This window comes from Nilaparvata lugens, chromosome X (assembly GCF_014356525.2).
Source record: "Nilaparvata lugens isolate BPH chromosome X, ASM1435652v1, whole genome shotgun sequence".
In the NCBI taxonomy this organism is placed as follows: Eukaryota; Metazoa; Arthropoda; class Insecta; order Hemiptera; family Delphacidae; genus Nilaparvata; species Nilaparvata lugens.
In genome coordinates, this window is record NC_052518.1 from 16,680,054 (window position 1) to 16,698,930 (window position 18,877).

Below are 18,877 nucleotides of genomic sequence, written 5' to 3' on the forward strand. Positions count from 1 at the left end.
AATGTTGAAAGTGGTGCCATGTTGACGAGTCCTGTTCATGATTGAACTGCAAAAGCGCCACATGACATAAATCATTTACCAGCTACCTGAGAATGGAACAGCTCGGGGCGAGAATAACGAGGCAGATGAAAAGAGAGAGAGAGTGAGACCGAACTCAACATGCGCCCTCAGTCTAATAAGCTTATCTTCAAGCACATACAGTACCGGTACATCATAACAGTTGCTCAATTTAAGAGCTTCAAATCATTTGGAGTACAAAAGATTCGCTTCAACTGGGAACTCGTATGGAATTATTATTTGCAAGGACAAATTTCTATTTAACCGTACACACGTGTATGATTTGACCTATGTCAAAGACAGCTTGCACAAAATTTGTCGAAAACGATATATATTGAGCTTCAAGAACGATCAAAAGAGCTCAACAATTCTAATAGCCAGAAAGTAAGTTGCATAATAAGTCAGTTTAAGATACTATTACTAGGCGTTCCATCCATATCTAAGCTGATTTACTTCCACTTCAACTTGACATTAATTTTGTAAGCGTTAGTGGATGTTTTATTCAAGAAAAGACAAAGACAATCAATGTGTTCTGATTGTTCAGTTGTTAGTATGAAATTAGTACCGGTATTGTTCTACAGACGAAGTTAACAATTCTATTTTATTCTACATTTTGATGAACTTCGTCTTAATATTTTCGTCTAAATTAAGGTTACTTTGAGTTAAGAATTCAACATAACTTTAGAATGATTCTTCATTTTCACAAAAAGTATATAATCAAAATGATCAGGAGAGAAAAACGAAAAATGTAAGGTATTTCCAATTGCTTCTTAACCGACCGGCACATTCAATCGCCAACAACCTCGTCTCACAGCACTCACGTGCAATACATAACATATAAGTTAATAGGCCTACTACTGTCTTCATAGAATTGTGCTCATCTACATTCAGCCCTGAATTTTACGCCAAACGTTTAGTTAATTCACGTCATGCAAAATACAGTACAATAATAATAAAGCAAAAGCTTCTATTGTTTCATAATCACTATTAAACTACACTTTTTACATTCCAGTTTTTATTTTCTCAAGAGTTGCAAAGTTTCTTTAGTCAAAAGCTGAACTGAAAAATCATCATCATCATAATCTATCTTCTTTTGTGACAGAGATGTTATTTATTTACTAATTAGTTGTTTACATTCAAGAAATCTACAATTTTCTATGTATGAGGCACAATATTACAATAATCAGACTCGAATTAGAACAGTAGAAAGAATGTGCGTATCTTCCTCTATACGTCCACGATTACGGTTCTCGAAAAAAAGATTCCGTTAGAACATCTAACGGTTAGCTGGAGACAACTCAGAATAATACTCAGATATCACATCAGATACTACTTATTCTTGCAACACTAACGCTGTAGCGAGAGTTGGGAAGAATGAATTCATTTTTTCGGAAATTATTGGTTAATTACGCATCAACCTTACACTAATACTTGTTAAATCAATTTCATTAACAGGTTCATGCAAAAACATACGACTACAAGGAGAGTTAATCTGTAATTATTATTGGAATTTTCACTCTAGAGCATGACTTATTTATAAAGCAAATGCTATCGTGGAGATTGATATGGGAATATGGAACTACCGTATGGCCACAGAATACTGTATTCAGTACTGCACCACACTACCCAAGTGCAATTTTCAGCACTGTCTTTCAATTACTAAAACCAATGCTATTTTTGGCAAGAGAATCATTCTCAACATTCGGTCTCAACAGTGCAATTGTTTAGAGCTTCAAGATGAATAAGGGTGTGATCACATTGAATGCGTAAATATGCAAGTACACGTCAGATCATGCATGAGCCGAAAAACAACATTTGAAAAGTGCTCAACTGCTGATGCTGAACGCAACCAGCAAGTGCAAGCGTTAAATGTACGTGTTGGTCATGCATAACCAAGCTTGCACTTGCACATATACGCGTTCAATGTGATCACACTCTGTGAAGCTGTCTGATTTTTAACTTATTTAATGCACTGTCAAATCTCGCTCCTACAGTCTATTGTTGGATTTCAGCGAACCTACGTTTCAATCAATGGTCACTTTCTTTGTTTAGGTTATGAATCGTCTACTCCACCTAATGAGATCATGAAAATCTATAGGACTAGATAGTCATTTGAATTTTCAGGACTGCCAGCCTAACCAATCAACATAATTATTTTTCATTGTGAGACTTTTCAGTAAACTACGATTTATTATAAGAACAACAATATTACAGTTTTGAAATGAGATCAAGAAAGGAATAATGAGAAATTCATGGGAATCAGTAGATTGATAATGGAGAACTTGAGGATTCTGTCTGAAAAAAGTTTTTGTTGTAATACTTATACATGTTTTTAAACTCTTGTGAAAGTAAATAATTAAGTGTTTGTGAATGATGTAAATGTAATCTTTACATAGCCGATGTTAAAGCAAACAAACGAAGGGAATACAAATTCTGTATTGGGAAAGAAGTAAACAAAGAGAGACAACTTGCAGGGATGATTAGAGTTCAGAGAAAAGGTAAGGGAACAGAAAGAAACTTTAGAGAAGGTAAAATAAATAAAAATATATATTATAGCCACGTACTTGGTTATGAGGGAATAGTGAGTGAATATAGTTACAGGTTACAGTTGAAATGTTGAATGCTGAAACATGAAATGATCAGAGAAGATGAGAGAAGCTTTGACAGGAGGGGTGATGGAGGAGAAAAATGCAGAATAATTATTGTAAAAATGGATGAGAAGAATGATTTGAATGGAGAGGAGGAAAGGATGAAAACTGAAGAAGGGAAATGACGAGAACAAAAAACAAATTATAATTCAATGGAAGAGAGAAACAGTAAGACAAATTTTATGAAAGGAACATGTGAAAAATGGGATTGAAATAGCAAGAGGATGAAATAGAAGAGAAAAATGAAATGAAGAAAAGAAAAAGTTGCAGTGGGAAAAAGAGGAAAGAGAAAAAGAGAGTCATAGAATACATTATTTATAAGGTAGAAGATGGCAAAATATCAAATTCCAGGCCTGATGTACTCTGTATCTTGGAATCCTCCTGGGGATCTAGTAATCCAGTATCCCATGTGTCGGAGGATGACCTGGTATCTTCATCGATACACTATGTCTCAAAGTGACCCCAGTACCATAACAATGCAAAGACAAACAACAAATTTTATTGGAAAAATACCAGTTGTCATTTAGTTTCTTGTAATCAGCCATATTTCCAATATAGATAATCACTCACGAATGGTTTTACTTCACGTAAAAGCTTCTCCAATAACAATAATAAATAAAACTGATAAGTAGTAATAATAATAGAAGAAACTATATGCAACTTATAGAGCACGCTTACATAATTTGTAGTTGTTATTAAGATATTCCACAAAATATGCACGTGATTTTTAAAGTCTTAAGAGGATAGATTCAAGAAATGGACTGTTATTATCGATCATAATATAATGTATGAATCAATATTAAAGAAGAGATTTAATAATCATTCAGTTATCAATTGATATACTAAAGACTCTTCTGTAGTACAAGAAAAAATCTAGTTTTCAACAAATATTCCAAACACACTGATTTTACAAAATATTCTTGAATTCTTTCTAATATAGCTACATTCAGTGAGTATTACATTCTATACTCACTGGCTACTTTATTATCAGAACATTGGAAGTGACTATTGAATCACTAGACATGTCTTTGTCAAAGTCAAATGATCCACGCTAATAATGAATGAGATCACCGATCTATGAATCAGAAACGGTGTACTATCCCTCAATTAACCAAAATTACCCCTTCTAACTTTAAAATCACGTGTTCAAGTATACTTTGTGCAATATTTTATTCTCTGTAGTCTGTAGACACAAACTTATTATTTTCATTGATTTTATCGGCAAAATTTTCATAAGGTGTAATTGTTTGAAGTTTTTTTCTCTGAGTTAGATGCCTACGTCCACGTAACTAGGACGAGATACGAATACTTCCATTGTCAAAATAAGAAGGGCGGAGTATTGATAACAAGCATTTCTTGTTGAAAAACCTTTTGCATATCTTATGCATATCATGGACCCAATATCCATGCTCTTGCACTTAAAGTACACTTGAATACTCTCTGTTTCCCTCTGTCTCTCTTTCCCAACAGTACGTGAAAGTAATGCAAGTTGAGAAGAGTATTTTTTGTTCGTTCTGGTGTAAAGCACAGCACGGTGGTCTTACTTCAAACAATTAAAAATCAAATCAAATAAAAATTAGAAAGATTGGAGAATGGAGAATAACGGGATCTCCTGTTTCAAACAATTAGTGTAAAGCGCACATGTGACATAGACACATAGACGAGTGTAAATAGTGGCGTTAGTGAGAGAAAATAATTAAGGTGGTTTGGTATTAGATATTTGATCATAATCTTCCTCTAAGAATATGCAAACTTGCTCACACAATGTGGCTCAGGGAAACGGAAAATTTTGAATGTTATAGTTGCAACAATGTAGAGTCTGCAGTTGAACGGAATTTTGTACAATAATTGACGTGAACGCATTGCCAATTAGTAATCATGGGTCATTGGATTGGGGTGGAAAGTGCAATAGCGGTGAGAGCATTTTATAAAAATGGTGGTATAACTGCCGCACACAGAGAATATTTTGACAGAATTACCACATATATGAGTTCATGAGTATATCTCACTCATATCTTATCTATATAATCTCTATCTTATTTAGAAATGCAAGGTGCATAAACAGAAGGAAAACAATATTATCTTGTTCCCCAAGATTTGCTACACTGTCATTCCAGAGTCTCCATAACAGGCTGTGAGCAACCAATGAGAGCACATCTAAATGTCATTTTTGAATCTCTGATGTCATCTTGAAAAGTACAGGGAATCTTTTGAACATTTTGATTTTTGTACCATAGAAATGAATCATAATGAATGCATGCAATTTCATAAGCTATTCATTAGTTTCATCGTGGAAATGACATTACTTCAGAATTTCCCGTTTCCCTGCATCAATCTGGCCGCAAAACTACTAAATGAACTAAACTATTAAACTACTAAATCACTGCAAAATTAAACTCAGAAGTCTCTTACCAGTCCTTGAAGTGAATTGCTATTTCAAAATACGCAACAGGATTTCAAATGTCGGATAACATTGAACTTATCTTTCTCTAAGAATAATTTTGAGATATCTACCATGATTATGGGTAGGGTCGGACCTACCAGGCCGATTCTCTGGATGCGTCCCTGGCGAGGGCTTATGTCTTGGCGGCAGAGGGCTCGGTGGGCGCGGTTCAAGGCTACAGCAGCAGTGCGAGGGGCAGTGGCAGGGGCGGTGGTAGGGGCAGTGGCAGTGGCAGTGGCAGGTGCAGTGGCAGGGGCAGTGGCACGGGCAGACTGTTCCGGGATTTCATTGATGGTGACGACGGTGGTATTCAGCTGGACGATCTCGGTCTTGGGAGTGGTGTGAGTGCCTGCAGACATGGTGGTGTAACGGCAACCCAAGGTGCTTTCTCCGCGGCGAGTGGTGCGCTGGCTAGGCTTGCGCTTGAACACGTTTCCGAATGCACGTTGAAACTCTTTGCGAAACTTTCCTGGAACACCAATCATACAGGCAGAATATCAGTATAGATAGAGTGAACAGCATAAATCATACATTACAGATTAGACGGAATATTATAATTTAGACCATATTATACATTAGGATATCATACATTAAATGAAATCTAAATTTAACATAACACAGTCTGAATTTACAATTCTCTGTTTTAAAATGTTTGCACTGAAACCGGAATTAAATTTGATGATGATGATTTAGGTTTATGATTTTTTGATGATGTAATTATTGCATGAATCAATAATAAAATAAATGAAGTGTTTGGAACATAACCCACTTTGTGGACTATAGTGTATGAATCAAACTTCGGGGAAGGAAGAGTTTTGGGCTGTGCCTGTTGGTCCTTGTCCAATCATTTTAATGAATTAGTGTTCTGTGTATCATTGAATGAATGAATGAAATAATTGTATAGAATTCACAGCATATCAACTAGTGGGTTGTGCCGATGACAATATGATTCACTATGTTATATTTCTCCACGATTGTACTATATTGTAGGATGAAACATAGTAAAAACTATTAACGAGACGTCTGCTGTCGTATTAAGGAGGTTGGCATATTATGATATGAATATCTTATAATATTCATTTATTTAATATGTCAAGGTTTATGAGCATCTAGCATCCAGATGGCTCAGTCATGAGAAAAATCTCGGCTGCAATTTCAAGCTTTTTCCAGTGATTGAACCATCAGAGTTTATATTATTAATAGTAAGCACCTTGACTTATATAGGAAGAACGAGACTGACTTACAAAAAGTTTCATTTTATTAAACGAGCGTAGCGAGTTCATACTTTTGATATGAGACTCGAAACGTTGTCCGTTCGTGGATTTGTGTGTATATTAAATGATATCTTTTCAATGCTGTCATCAACCAATTGTCATTTTCAACACACATATTTTTTGAACCATTTAACAGATCAAGCTCGTTGGCGAACGAGATTTATTTCAAATCACAAATCAGCTGGATAATTAATTCCATGCAATTTATAGCTAAATGCAACTTGAACAATTTCTCTTTACTTTCCACTGCTTTCAACAGCTGACAAAATACTGCGGCGAATTCTCCAGCCCGGGGGGGCTCACTAGTAATATCATTTTGAAGCTGAAATATGAAAAAACCTTGAAATTGGTCTCGGTGTTGATATAAACTTAGCGATGCCAATTTTCTCTCAACATTAAAGCTGACTGCTCGAGAACATGGCTTGTGACTTGTGACATTTAGTCACCCTAGGTCAACATTCTATACTCTTTGGTTGTACCGCATTAAAAAGTAGAATATGATATTTGAGTTTGTATCCTCTTTGTACCAATTCTTTGTTGATCAATTCTAATCCAGGATGAACACAGTTTCAAAACGTACTTCCTACAAAATGATCAGATTTCAGTTACATGAATTTCATTTTCTAGGAAAATTTAGAAAAAGCTATAATGTTAAATGACTATCTACGAGCTGTTAGTTACATAAGATTTAATCGCGAAATGATTTGTGTAGAACACTCTAATTTCTGTAATTCTCCTATCTTGTAACAGCCTGATTATTTATTGCCTACTTATCTTTATGGTGATATTATGCCTTTCATTGCTTTCCAACGATATCCAAGGTAACATAATTCATTTTGATTACATTTTGTCAGTTTATCTGAAACATAGTCTTTTAGTGAAATATAAGAGATTATTAATCTAAACAAAAATGCTTATTATTGGTAATGATAGTCATCAGTAAATATTTTTGTAATGAAGAAGATGAGCTTACTAAGGAGCATATACATAATCCTACATCCTACAAAAAATAAAAAAAATTGTGCGGGGCAATTTTCTTTCTACTGTCAATCTGAATTGGAATAAGAGCATCTTCATTAATGAAGATTCATTAATAAAATAAATGGAGTATAGAATAATATGACGACTTTAGATTCTGTTTCAGCCTCTTATAAGATTCAATACAATATATATATATAACAATATATTCTCCTTCACAACATACTTTCTCCCCATCATTCTTCTCCTTCTACTCCTCAACCCCCTTTTCCGTCCTGAATTATGATCTTGGTTATTTCTTAGTTTCATAGAAAACAAACAATTAAAAAAATAGTTGAAAAAGGATATTTTGATTTTTAATTTTTATGTGAATACAAGTAGCTCTGAACAAGTGAATTTTTCTTCATATTTTGAGATAAGAAAAAGTCAGATAATACAATGGAATGAAAATGTGAAAAGGGAACCGGTTTTTCTTCATTTAAAAATATGTTGGGAGAGTTGAATGTAATGTGTTGTGCCACACTACTCAATAATATTACCAACTCATTCATGATGAGTAAAAGTTATATGCTTTCAGCTCACCGGTAGCTCTATTAAAATTAATCACCCTCAGAGGAAAGTGTTATGCAGCTCATAAACTCTTGTCAAAGTTATAATTTAATTGAATGGTTTGTTTTATTTGAAACGGTATTTATTTATCAGGAATGTTTATTGAAAATACGAATAAAAGATTTTGTGAGGTGAGTTAGAGCCGAGAAGTGCATGAAAGAGGAAATTCATGGAACATAAATTCATTGTCATGGAACATGGGAGACGGGAATAATTTGAGAACTGAGAAGGATGAGCTTAAAAGTGAATAGCGGACATGTGAAGCTTTGAAATGCTTTCAAGCTTCAAGAAGAAAGAACAATTCTTCCAAGTAGGTACAGTACTTGCTGCAAAAAGTGTGAATTTTAAGTTTGTGTTTGTGGTGAAAGTCCGAGACCGGCCGAAAAGTCTGAGAAACGCAAAACTACTACAAAAAGCCGTGTCGAACATCAGCACAAACGCCAATCGCGGCTGTTACAAAAGGAAAACTTGGCAAACAGCTATTGAAAAACTCACGCGCTGGGGAAAACACTCGAAGGGATCTGCCGCGTTATTAGATTGCACACTTTTCATCCGCTCTCATTCACGACTACAGTACCAACATCCGTTGGTGAAAAGTCAGTTACGGAGCGCGGCAAAAATTAACTAACCAAAAGCAAACAAAACTTTCTGAGCAACAGAAATGCTGCTGAGATAGAATGATAGAGAGCTGTAAATTGAGTTTCATTCAGTGCTTGAATGAGAGTCGACATCAACGGTGCTGCTAGACGAAGAGGGGGATGAGGAGTAGAAGGAAAAGGAGAAAGTGTAGGTGGTGAAGGAGGAGGTATATCCAAAAAGAGAGAATGAAAAGCAACGCCAAGAAAAGAATCAATTCTGTCAATGTGAAGACGTCCCCAAAAAGATGAAGATGAAAGCCAAGTACAAAATTGAAAGGCAGAGCAACAACGAACTTTTATATCAAAATGCATAGTACCCAGTACCCCTGAGTCGCACCAAAACAGAAACAGATTATAAATACATCCTGGGTTCTATTTTTGAGATGAGCAGCAACATTCTTTATTCATTTATACAATAAGTACATTATCAAAATGAAAGGGAGAGGAAAAATAAGGTAACCTTGTGCTATTCCTCTCCCAAATTTAGAAAACACATAGTCCGGAATATGTTAAGTTTTGTAGTTCTTCAATTCACAAAATTTTCAGTCCTCAAGTATTTTCACATAAATTTATAGAAATCGATCCTGAAACTATAATACTTTATTACTACATATCAACTTGTATAGCATAAAAGTAAAGCATTTGTGAAATTCAGTCTGGATATTGAAAATTTCTCGATCAAAGAATTGAATGAGATAAGTTAGTTAGAAATATAATAAATGTATCATTTTGTACAACAAAAATTGAAATATCATTAATTCAAGCTCAAAATTATTAGTGGAAGAATTTCTCCAAGTATGATTTGATCCACTGTCCTTCTGAATAAGAAGCAAAAACTTTTTTACTGTACTACTAATTAAAAATAATGCATTTATATCGTATTTTATAGAACATGGCAAACCCAGAAGCATAGCTTTGTATAAAACTCATACAAACAATGTGACTTTTTCAATGATGTGATGAAAAAACTGGTAGCTGGGTTTTAAATTTAGTGCCACATTAGAAAGGGTGCAGAGGTTCCAAAACTTTTTTGACCCACGGCTCCCTTTGATTACAGATTGAGTACGCTTGGTGGCGCACCTAGTATAATTCATTTGTTTTGCATTGCATTATTTATTATAATCAAACTTTTAGTTTTATTCTTAATAGTTTTTGTTAATATACTTTACATAACATTGTAGTAAATAAGATTGTTACTATTTTTCAACAACACATGTCTAAGGATTTGATAAACAACATAAACACACAATAGTTGTATTGTAATTGAATTATTGCAGAGAAAAAACAACTTGAAACAACCATAGTAAAAACATGGCTCCCTTTTTTAAAAATTTCAAGATATAAATATAAATGAAGTGCTTACTTGGAAAATGTTACACTTAAATTAGCAAAGTCCATGGCAGCAGTCATGAGCCATGAACAGTCATGAGTCTTATTTAATGGGAAGGATGCACTTGTTTGGCTTTTATAAGTTCATTGAACCTGGGAGTAAATTTTCCTATAGCAACCCGAATTTCCTTTTTAATGTTAAGAGCCTTGCTCTATATTTGGATTTTATGACTGCAACAGCGGAAAACCACATTCGCAAAGGTAAGAACTTGCAAATGGAATAACGGCAAACAAAGCCCAATGAAAGCCAAACCAAAACTCAAACAGAGATTGGGACATTGAAATTTTGATTTCAATGACAAGACCCTTAAAATTTCAATCAGCTGTTCTGCTTCTTGCTGAAGTTTTGAGGCGTTTCAGTTTGAAAAGGGTCGTTCATCCACTGCTGCGCTTTTATTTCATCTTTTGGCAGGTAGACTTCAAATTAACTCTGTACTCCAGATATAAGAACTGAGCCAAAATGTTTTCTTCTTCTTCTTTCAAGGTGAGACTGCTTTCTTCAAGAGACTGGTGCAAAGTTAAAAACATCGAATAATCTCCATTCTTCAAACTGTTTTACCAAAGCATAAGCTTCTTCTTGAATGCTTCAACCTTCAACTTTACTAGTCAATTGAAAAATATCCGTATTGTTCCCCGCCTGATAAGACTTGTTCAGAATGTTCAAACGTTGAAAAATATCTGTTAGGAACGCCAGTTTAAGGAGAAAACGTTTATCAACACTGACTGATTCGCTATGTAGTGTGACTCTTTGATAGACAACGGTGGCGCACCAGGCACTAGCTCGCAGCTCCCCCGGGCGCCGCGGCCCGTTTGGGAACCTCTGGATGGTTCCAATCTATGAAACTCGAATTTAATGTGATATGAATATTTGTTCAATGTTATTTTAATTCAAGTATTTTATATTGGAACATCTGAAGAAGGTGTAATTTTGTATGCTGGTCAAATAATTATAAATAATGTATTAATTATTATTATTTACCAAGACATCAATTTTTAATTTTCAAAAATTCAGGGTGATTGCTGCTACAATAGCTGTCAGTCCATATCTGGAAGAATTTATAACGAGCATGAGGCTACCACAGCTTTATTGGTATGCTATCAGAGGAAGATATGAACATACTAGTAAACTAACTACCGTACTAATTCCATTTGAATCAATAATAGTGCCATCTTTTAAAAAGATTGAACTGTAAATGTATTAATGTTTGGTATTGTTTGGGGTAATGAACTATTTATTTATTCAATTCTGAGGGTGTTAAGAATAATATAAATAAATTAATATTATTAAATAAAGAATAATATATGTATATATTCAATCAACATATAAAAACACTTAATCAATAAAGATGAATAATCATAAACAAAAACAATGATAAGTAAATGTAGAATAAATTATGAAAACACAATCAATAGATATGCCTAATGATAATAAACAACATCAATGAGTAAGTTAAATACGGTAATTGAATAACTTACACGGAAAAAGTGTAAATTAAACAAGATAAACACCACAGAAATAGTAATAGTAATTCACTGTTAATTAGTAAATTGACAGTAAAATAAACAAAAATGGCAAGCTCAAGCTTGTTCTTTTGGGGAAGTAGTTCCTAATATTTTATTTTGTACATTAATTTAATTATTGCATTGTATATTTGTATGGTTTATTGATTTATTTTGTAATTTATGAGGAATAAATAAATGTTAGAAAAAATTAATGAACTATATTGAAATGTAATACTGTTACTGTTAAATTATGAAACTGAATTGATGTACAGCTGTACTAGAAAAAATACAATATATCCATCTCACATCCTTGTGTTCTTCTCCCTATCACTACTAGGAAAATATTCCATTTTATCCAATTGTTGGGAATTATGAGGTAGTAGAAATCTTGTCAAGTGCAAGGAAAGTTTTATAAAATTTTTGAATTTCATGCTATTTACCTAAAATTTGGTATTTTGTTAACGTTGATTGCAACGTTTTATTCTGACTAAGTTTCTAATCCAACTTAATTGGAAATTTCCAGTTTATTTATAATATATTTTTAAAGTGAGATGGTAAATCAAATTGATTAAATGAAAACATAATCTATGATAATATTAAAATTAGAAGGACAAACAGTTTTGATGAGTCTGTTGTTTTTTCAAGATCATTGTATCACGAGTCATAAAGAAACGAATAAATACTTATATAGTTTACAAATAAATAATGTGAATTTATAATAATTGACAATTTATTAATATGTATATACTGTATCTGTAATATGTACAGATGCTCTCTTCAATATAGCTTAGTAATGGAAAGTATATCCGACTTTACTAATAATTTTATCATTTAAGTTACATACTTTTTGAGCACATAAGTGTCTAGAATGATAATTAGAAAGTATCCAACCAAGCAGTATGAGGTGATATTATTTTGTGCTTGATTAGACGGAGAGATGACTTTGATCTTACAGATATTTGCTTCAAATCAGAATGAGATCCATAACGTTTTGATCAAATAGTACAAGTTGTGAAAGACTGTTTATGAAAGACAGACTTGAAATTAATAAACAAAAGATAAATTTTAAGTGCAAGAAAAACTATGTGATTTGATTTTGTCTATAAGATTTATTTGGCATGCGATATTTTAAATAAATATTAAATTTTTAATCAATTATTATTTATTGAAGTTGTTTTATTTTTTTGATATTCTATTAATATATTAATTTGTTCCATTCCAACAAGCTATGACCATTCAAGTGATATTGAACAACATAATTCTTTAATAATTGAATTAACTTATTTGACTTTCTATCACGGTATGCACGAAGCTATTTAATTAATAATTTCTACTGTATTGTTACACACCAATTTGAAAAAATCAGAAAATCTGAACAAGGATTTTATTCGCACTTCTTTCTGTTGATTTTAGAGTATTTATAAGTGAATATTATTAATTCATAGATTACATTTAATATTATTTATAACTGCTATTACTATATTTTTTTAAGAAGATTAATATTTTTCAGTTGAATACTTGTTTACTGATGAAAATTTTATATGAAAGTTGAATATAACATAAATTCAGTGGGTTTATTGTTCAATGTAATAACTACATGAATTAATGACAAGCTCTAAATGTAATTTCCTATTTATAATTTATTGGTGAATGAGAATATTTCTATTCTTCAGTTTTCTGATGCACATTTATGATTTTATAAGCAATATTAAATTATTTTCCTTTTATTTATAATAGAATCGAAACTTCAATATTCTTTTGACACAAATTGAATATCAAGTGCCAATATATCAAAGAGTTTTGAATTTTGAAAAACAGTTAAACGGGCGCCATTGCATTTATGTCGATTTTCACCAATTTTTACTGTACAAATTTTAATGTCATTAAAACTTCAATGATTCCCTCTATAGATGTATTCTTATGAATCCAATTTTTCTTACATAATTAAAGTTTTCCTTTGTACTGGAGATTTATAAAATAAAAGTAATGAATTGGGTTTCACTGCAGTCAAAATCATAAACTCCTCTATAATAGCCTATCTATAAAACACTTATTGACATGGGCTACTTTTAAATTAATAAAACAAAATAAATCTTATAGCACCCTTTTATTAGCCTATCTATATCAATGTTTATAAATTGTCAGCCTTAAGCGTATGTATAATTTTACCAGACTAGCATGTGTGTTGGGTCATGGAGATAAGCTTCAAGCTATTGCAGGTAGAGTGCAGGACCTGTCAAACAACTATAAACAGACTGTCTCACAATGTTCCATGTCTCATTGCCTCTACTACAGTAAGTTGCAACTTATTTTATATGAGAAACTTATCGCACAGAGGTGTATATACTGGATGGGTGGGGGGATTTCCTCGGGTCAACAAGTTTTTTTCCCAGTTTTTTAATAGTGTTGAGAGAAGAGATAAAAAAAAATAGAAATTTGGGTGAGGGTTTTTGAACAATAGAATTGATAAATTCATGAGAGCCGTGTCAAAAAAAGATAGAAATTGTTTGACACTACTTTTGTGGGGATCCCAGTTAATGGTGTGCGAATAAGGATTTAAATAATCGATAAGTAACCCACTTGTAGGCTGTAATAAATGGGTTTGATGGCTGAGGACTCTTCCCTTGAGAGAATCCTGTGTATCTTCGTATACCGGTACTGTGTATAATCAGTAGAATACAGTTCTGTGATTCACTAAAAACTACCTATCAGAATTGGTTGGATGGAATTAAAGTGAGTTTCACTCAAATGAATCGTTTCCAATTTATTTCAAGAAGCAAAATAAATTTTCAGGAAAAATGAAATATGTTAATAAAAAACCATTAAAATTTGATAGCATAGTTAGCCCGCATAGATAGCATAGTCAGCCCGCCCTGAGGGTTTGTCAGTCGTTCGCCCATTTTGATTCAATGGCATGCGGACGTACGGATTAACGAATTTCTACTGTAGCCTACTCCTCAGTGAATATTGAGAATGTAAAAAGTATCTCATAAAAAACAACATTCCCTCAGAGGTTTGCAGATGTAGTTTTGTTGCGAAATCACATAATAATAGATGTAATTGATTACGCGTATCAGGTTAGGTTAGTGAGGTAGCCTACCTGATACATGGATTAAAGAATTGACTTGATTGGGATTAACGTAGATTATTATTTATCCAGATTCATCAGCAACTTTCTTCTGTCATCTTCTCCATCATGATTAGGCTACTAGTTCTGATTTTGAAAAAGTTAACAGTTGTTAAAAGCGAGAAAGAAGAAAAGTTAATCTGGAATGATTTGAGATCATTCACGTCATTGAATCCGCTAATTATTAAGGTTAAATTTAATCGACGTACGATTAACCGGGGCTAAACTCTTCAACACAAGCTATTAGCTTATCTAATAAGTACAACAATAGAGTAGCATTTTTTGTAATTGATGTTTATTAGACCTATCATGATAGAATATGAAGTCTATTCTAACAGCAATTCTTAACAAATTCCAGTTTGGCACCGGTAACATAACATTATACCGGTAGTGTGCCAAGTTTACATAATACTATCAACGAAATAACACAAATAATATGACAATTAAGATTTCAAGTTGACATAGCTAGGTCGGCTAAATCCCTTCATATTCGAAACATAAATATTTATAAAACGCCGTAAAAGTATGTGATCAGCACCAATAACCTATAAAATGTTTGGTTTAAAGCTATTGGGAAAACAATGATTATATTAAGAATCGATTAATTTGAAAGTACCGAAGATATTCATTAACTGAGAAAATTATTAGCTGATAATTCTGCAGTAAGACCATCTCTGATAAGGGTTATGAGACAGATAACTTCAAAGTTTTTGACAAAGGTATTAAAATCAGATTCTTACGGGTACGGTAGCCTACCTGTATTTAGAAGGAAAAGTTATTCAAAACGTTGAGTTCCAATATTTCTACTTCGAATTTTTAAATAATAAGGATTCAATCGACAAGTGATCTTTTAGTAGGCTGTAATTAATAGGATTGATGCCATCTGTCTTGACAGTGAAAGTCAACGTATACGCTTACGGTAAATACAACTGAAAATACGGTAAATACACTTTTACTACCAACTGAACTAACCTAACAGTCAAATATTTGCATCAAATTTATAGACCTAATACGGTATTTCAACGTAATTTTACTTTGTAAACAGTGGGGATCTGTATCATAAATTATTAATATTAAATAAATATTTATTTTTAATTCGTATTCGGAATTATTTACAACCATTTTCGCTATTCAAATGGATTATTTCGATAGACAATATTTTGTTAATATTTTATGTTTCCTATTTGATGGTGCATTGTTGCTGAGAGAGACTGTGTGCTTTGAGCAATTCAAATAGTGGGACTTCGGAGATAAAATCCAACATTGTTTTTCTTCATACTAAGACAACTTTTGTTCGAATGTAAGTTGATTTATACCATACTTATTAAGTTCTAAAAATATTTTAAATTTCATACAAACTTCATCATTATTCACACAGTAAGCTCATTCGTAGTAAAAATATTGAACAAGTTACCTAGAAGAAACACGTTCCGTACTGTAGTTACAGAGATGATTGTATTTTTTCTTACAAAATGATTGCACATTATTCATTCGATGATTGATATTCCATCACATACGTCCAATTGATAACAATGTTCATGTAGCTTTTGGATTTGGTAAATTCATCAAACTGTTAAACAAATATCAGCTTATAAAAAATAAATAGAAAGTATCTACAACCTCTAACTTATCACGGTTTCTCTGACTTTTCCTTTTCGGCTCGATGGATTATTTTATTGCAACGATTACTGAGTTATTCAGTAATACAAATATACAATCACCAAAATGATACATTTAGAACATAATGATACACATGGATATTATAAATTATATCATTACTCCGGTTTGATCGTGAAATCATGAATGACTGTATATTTCTACTGACGTTACGTTTCCTACATTCATTACTCACAATTTTTTATGATTTTCTTAGTTTTTATTCATTCATTGTATTTGTGATTTCTTGATTGATTTTTCAGATGAATCCTGACGACTGCCAGCTTCCGTCGACGATTCCGCCGCGCCGGATTATGTCGACGAGGGAAATGTTTCGCCGTCTTTACCCGATGGTAGACGCCCCAGACGTCATTCGCCAAGCAGAGAATCGCACTCAGTTCTTAGAGAACCCGCCGATCCGCATGACTCCGCAGATGCCGGCCCCTGTCTTCGGTGCTACAATGAACAGACCTGCTACTAGTCCCCAACTGACATACTGGCGCGCTTTCACCAGTGCTCAGGACCGCAATGCGAACAATGCCGACAACAATGGTGAGGGTCAGGGCGGCCTCACTACATTCTTTCAAATAATGAAATACTACACTGTTGGCTTATTTGTCGAGGCCATAAGAGCAGGGTTCGCATACTTTTTCTGAACGTTTTCAGAATTTGATGCCGTTTTTTCTACGTTCTATTTCTCAGTTCAAAATCAATTAAAAACGTTAACTTTTTTCAACTTTCAATTCTAGCTTAATCATTACTAGATTTCAGATTAAGCTACTTACTTAATTTATTTCAAATATTCCTCATTAGATGTTATAGTTTTTTTTCTTTTCTGTTCAATGAGGGGTGCCCAACCCCCCATTGACCATGTCGCGAAACCCCCCCCCATTTGGCATATATTTAGGTACTTAAATTCTTGGATAGGCAGTTAGAAACTGAATATTGGAAAAGTCCCCCCTCCACTTACCTTTTTTTTTAAATCCCCCCCCAAAATTTTGCCTCTTGCGACATCAAAAAATGCTGTGGGCACCCCTGTGTTCAATTACACACACTTGTTACTGTTCACACTTTATCAATGTATTAAGTGTGTACAATATTGTTCCTTGTTTCAATTTATTGAGTGTGTAACTGTGTAAAAGTGTTTTACTTGTATTAAGTGTGTAAAATAATTACTAGTTTCAATTATTTCTCCAATAAATTAATGAACCGAGAGTACAGTATATCATTTTAAAAGTCTCAAATTAAATTATATATTTTTTAACGGTGACACGCACATTAAATTTTCACTTATGCGTGTGTTATGTATATGGAAATATAATGGAAGGTAACATAAGATAACATAACTTCCAATTCTAGCTTAACTCCATTTAGACTTCAGTTTAAAAATTAATCAACCAATTTAACTTACCATTACTAGATTTCAGACTAAGCTACATACTTAATTTATTTAAAATATTCCTCATAAGATGTCATAGTTTGTTTTTTTTCTCTGTTTAATTACGCACAGTTGTTATTCTTCACACTTAATTAATGTATTGTTATTGTTACTTGTTTGAGTTATTTTTTCAATAAATTAATGAACTGAGAGTACAGTATTTTATTTCAAAAGTCTTAAATTCATGGATCTATCTTTTGAACGGTGATATCCACATTAAAGGTTTAGGTTACGTAAGATAACATAATATAATGCTCTAATAGAGTATTTCAACTATTACAGAAATTACTTGTACCCTCTTTATACTTTCTCACATAAACACAACTAGTTTCGAGCACTTATCAAGTTATTCATTTGATTGCCATTTTCAAGTGTCAAAATACATTTAATAATATTATTTATTTATTGAATAGAGCAAACAATACAATATTTGGAAAAGAGTATTAAAAAATTATAGACGTTATATGCCTTTTTCAAATTGGCATGAGTAGGTACTCGAAACTAGTGATGTTTATGTAAGAAAGTATAGAAAGGGTACTATTAATTTCTTTAATAATTAAATCATAATTAATGCTCTCCGATTCCACTTTCCATTACGAACTGCTTGTTAAAGATAACTTTTCATATCTTTGACACGAAATAGCAGTCTAATTTTTTATATAATAGCTAATAACTATTTCTCACTATGTGGAGGTAGAGTGCTTCCGGACTTGGTGTCAATTTCAACGTGCATGTTTGTACTCTATGTATGATATTATTTGTTGATAAATTCAAGTATTGAACTAATGTGTGTATCTTCAGTGATTATTGAGATATTATATCAAATATGATAGAAAATGCTATTTCTCAAGTTGGAGAAGTTATATAGTTGAATTATAAAGAAGTATTTTAGTAGAGCTACTTAAATGTTTAATTATAGAAAATTACTATTACCCTTTTGTTATATTTTTATATCAACACGACTAGTTTCGAGCACTTCTGCCATTTTCAAGTGCCAAGATTACTTAGGCAATTTTAGATACTTAAAATGTGGCATAAATGCTCGAAACTAGTCATGCTTATCTATAATCTATTATATAATAGAGGATCGAATTGGCTTATAAACGTACGGGATAGG

At 32.7% G+C, this 18,877-nt stretch overlaps 2 protein-coding genes across 7 annotated transcripts in view; one reads left to right on the top strand and one right to left on the bottom strand.

The window, feature by feature from the left end:
* Window positions 1-18,877, bottom strand: part of LOC111048589 (orexin receptor type 1) — a 247,865-nt gene that overhangs the window by 10,274 nt on the left and 218,714 nt on the right. For 2 of the 3 annotated variants that reach the window (XM_022334504.2, XM_039442528.1), the window contains one exon: window positions 5,247-5,617. In XM_022334504.2, the coding sequence (XP_022190196.2) occupies window positions 5,247-5,617 (371 nt within the window). Of the gene's footprint in view, window positions 1-5,219; window positions 5,618-18,877 lie in introns of all 3 variants that reach the window. The other variant, XM_039442529.1, reaches the window with a different exon arrangement.
* LOC111048590 lies at window positions 194-17,909 on the top strand. Of its 4 annotated transcripts, none has more exons than XM_039442530.1 (2): window positions 194-441; window positions 16,586-17,909. In XM_039442530.1, exon 2 carries the CDS (start codon window positions 16,586-16,588, stop codon window positions 16,976-16,978), a length of 393 nt encoding a protein of 130 aa, XP_039298464.1. In that variant the 5' UTR covers window positions 194-441; the 3' UTR covers window positions 16,979-17,909. The 4 variants fall into 4 exon arrangements, 3 of the variants coding, with proteins under 3 accessions (XP_039298464.1, XP_039298465.1, XP_022190197.2); XR_005573192.1 differs by lacking the exon at window positions 16,586-17,909 and adding an exon at window positions 10,521-11,204 and having other exon boundaries at window positions 243-441; XM_039442531.1 differs by lacking the exon at window positions 194-441 and adding an exon at window positions 15,454-15,606 and having other exon boundaries at window positions 16,586-17,817.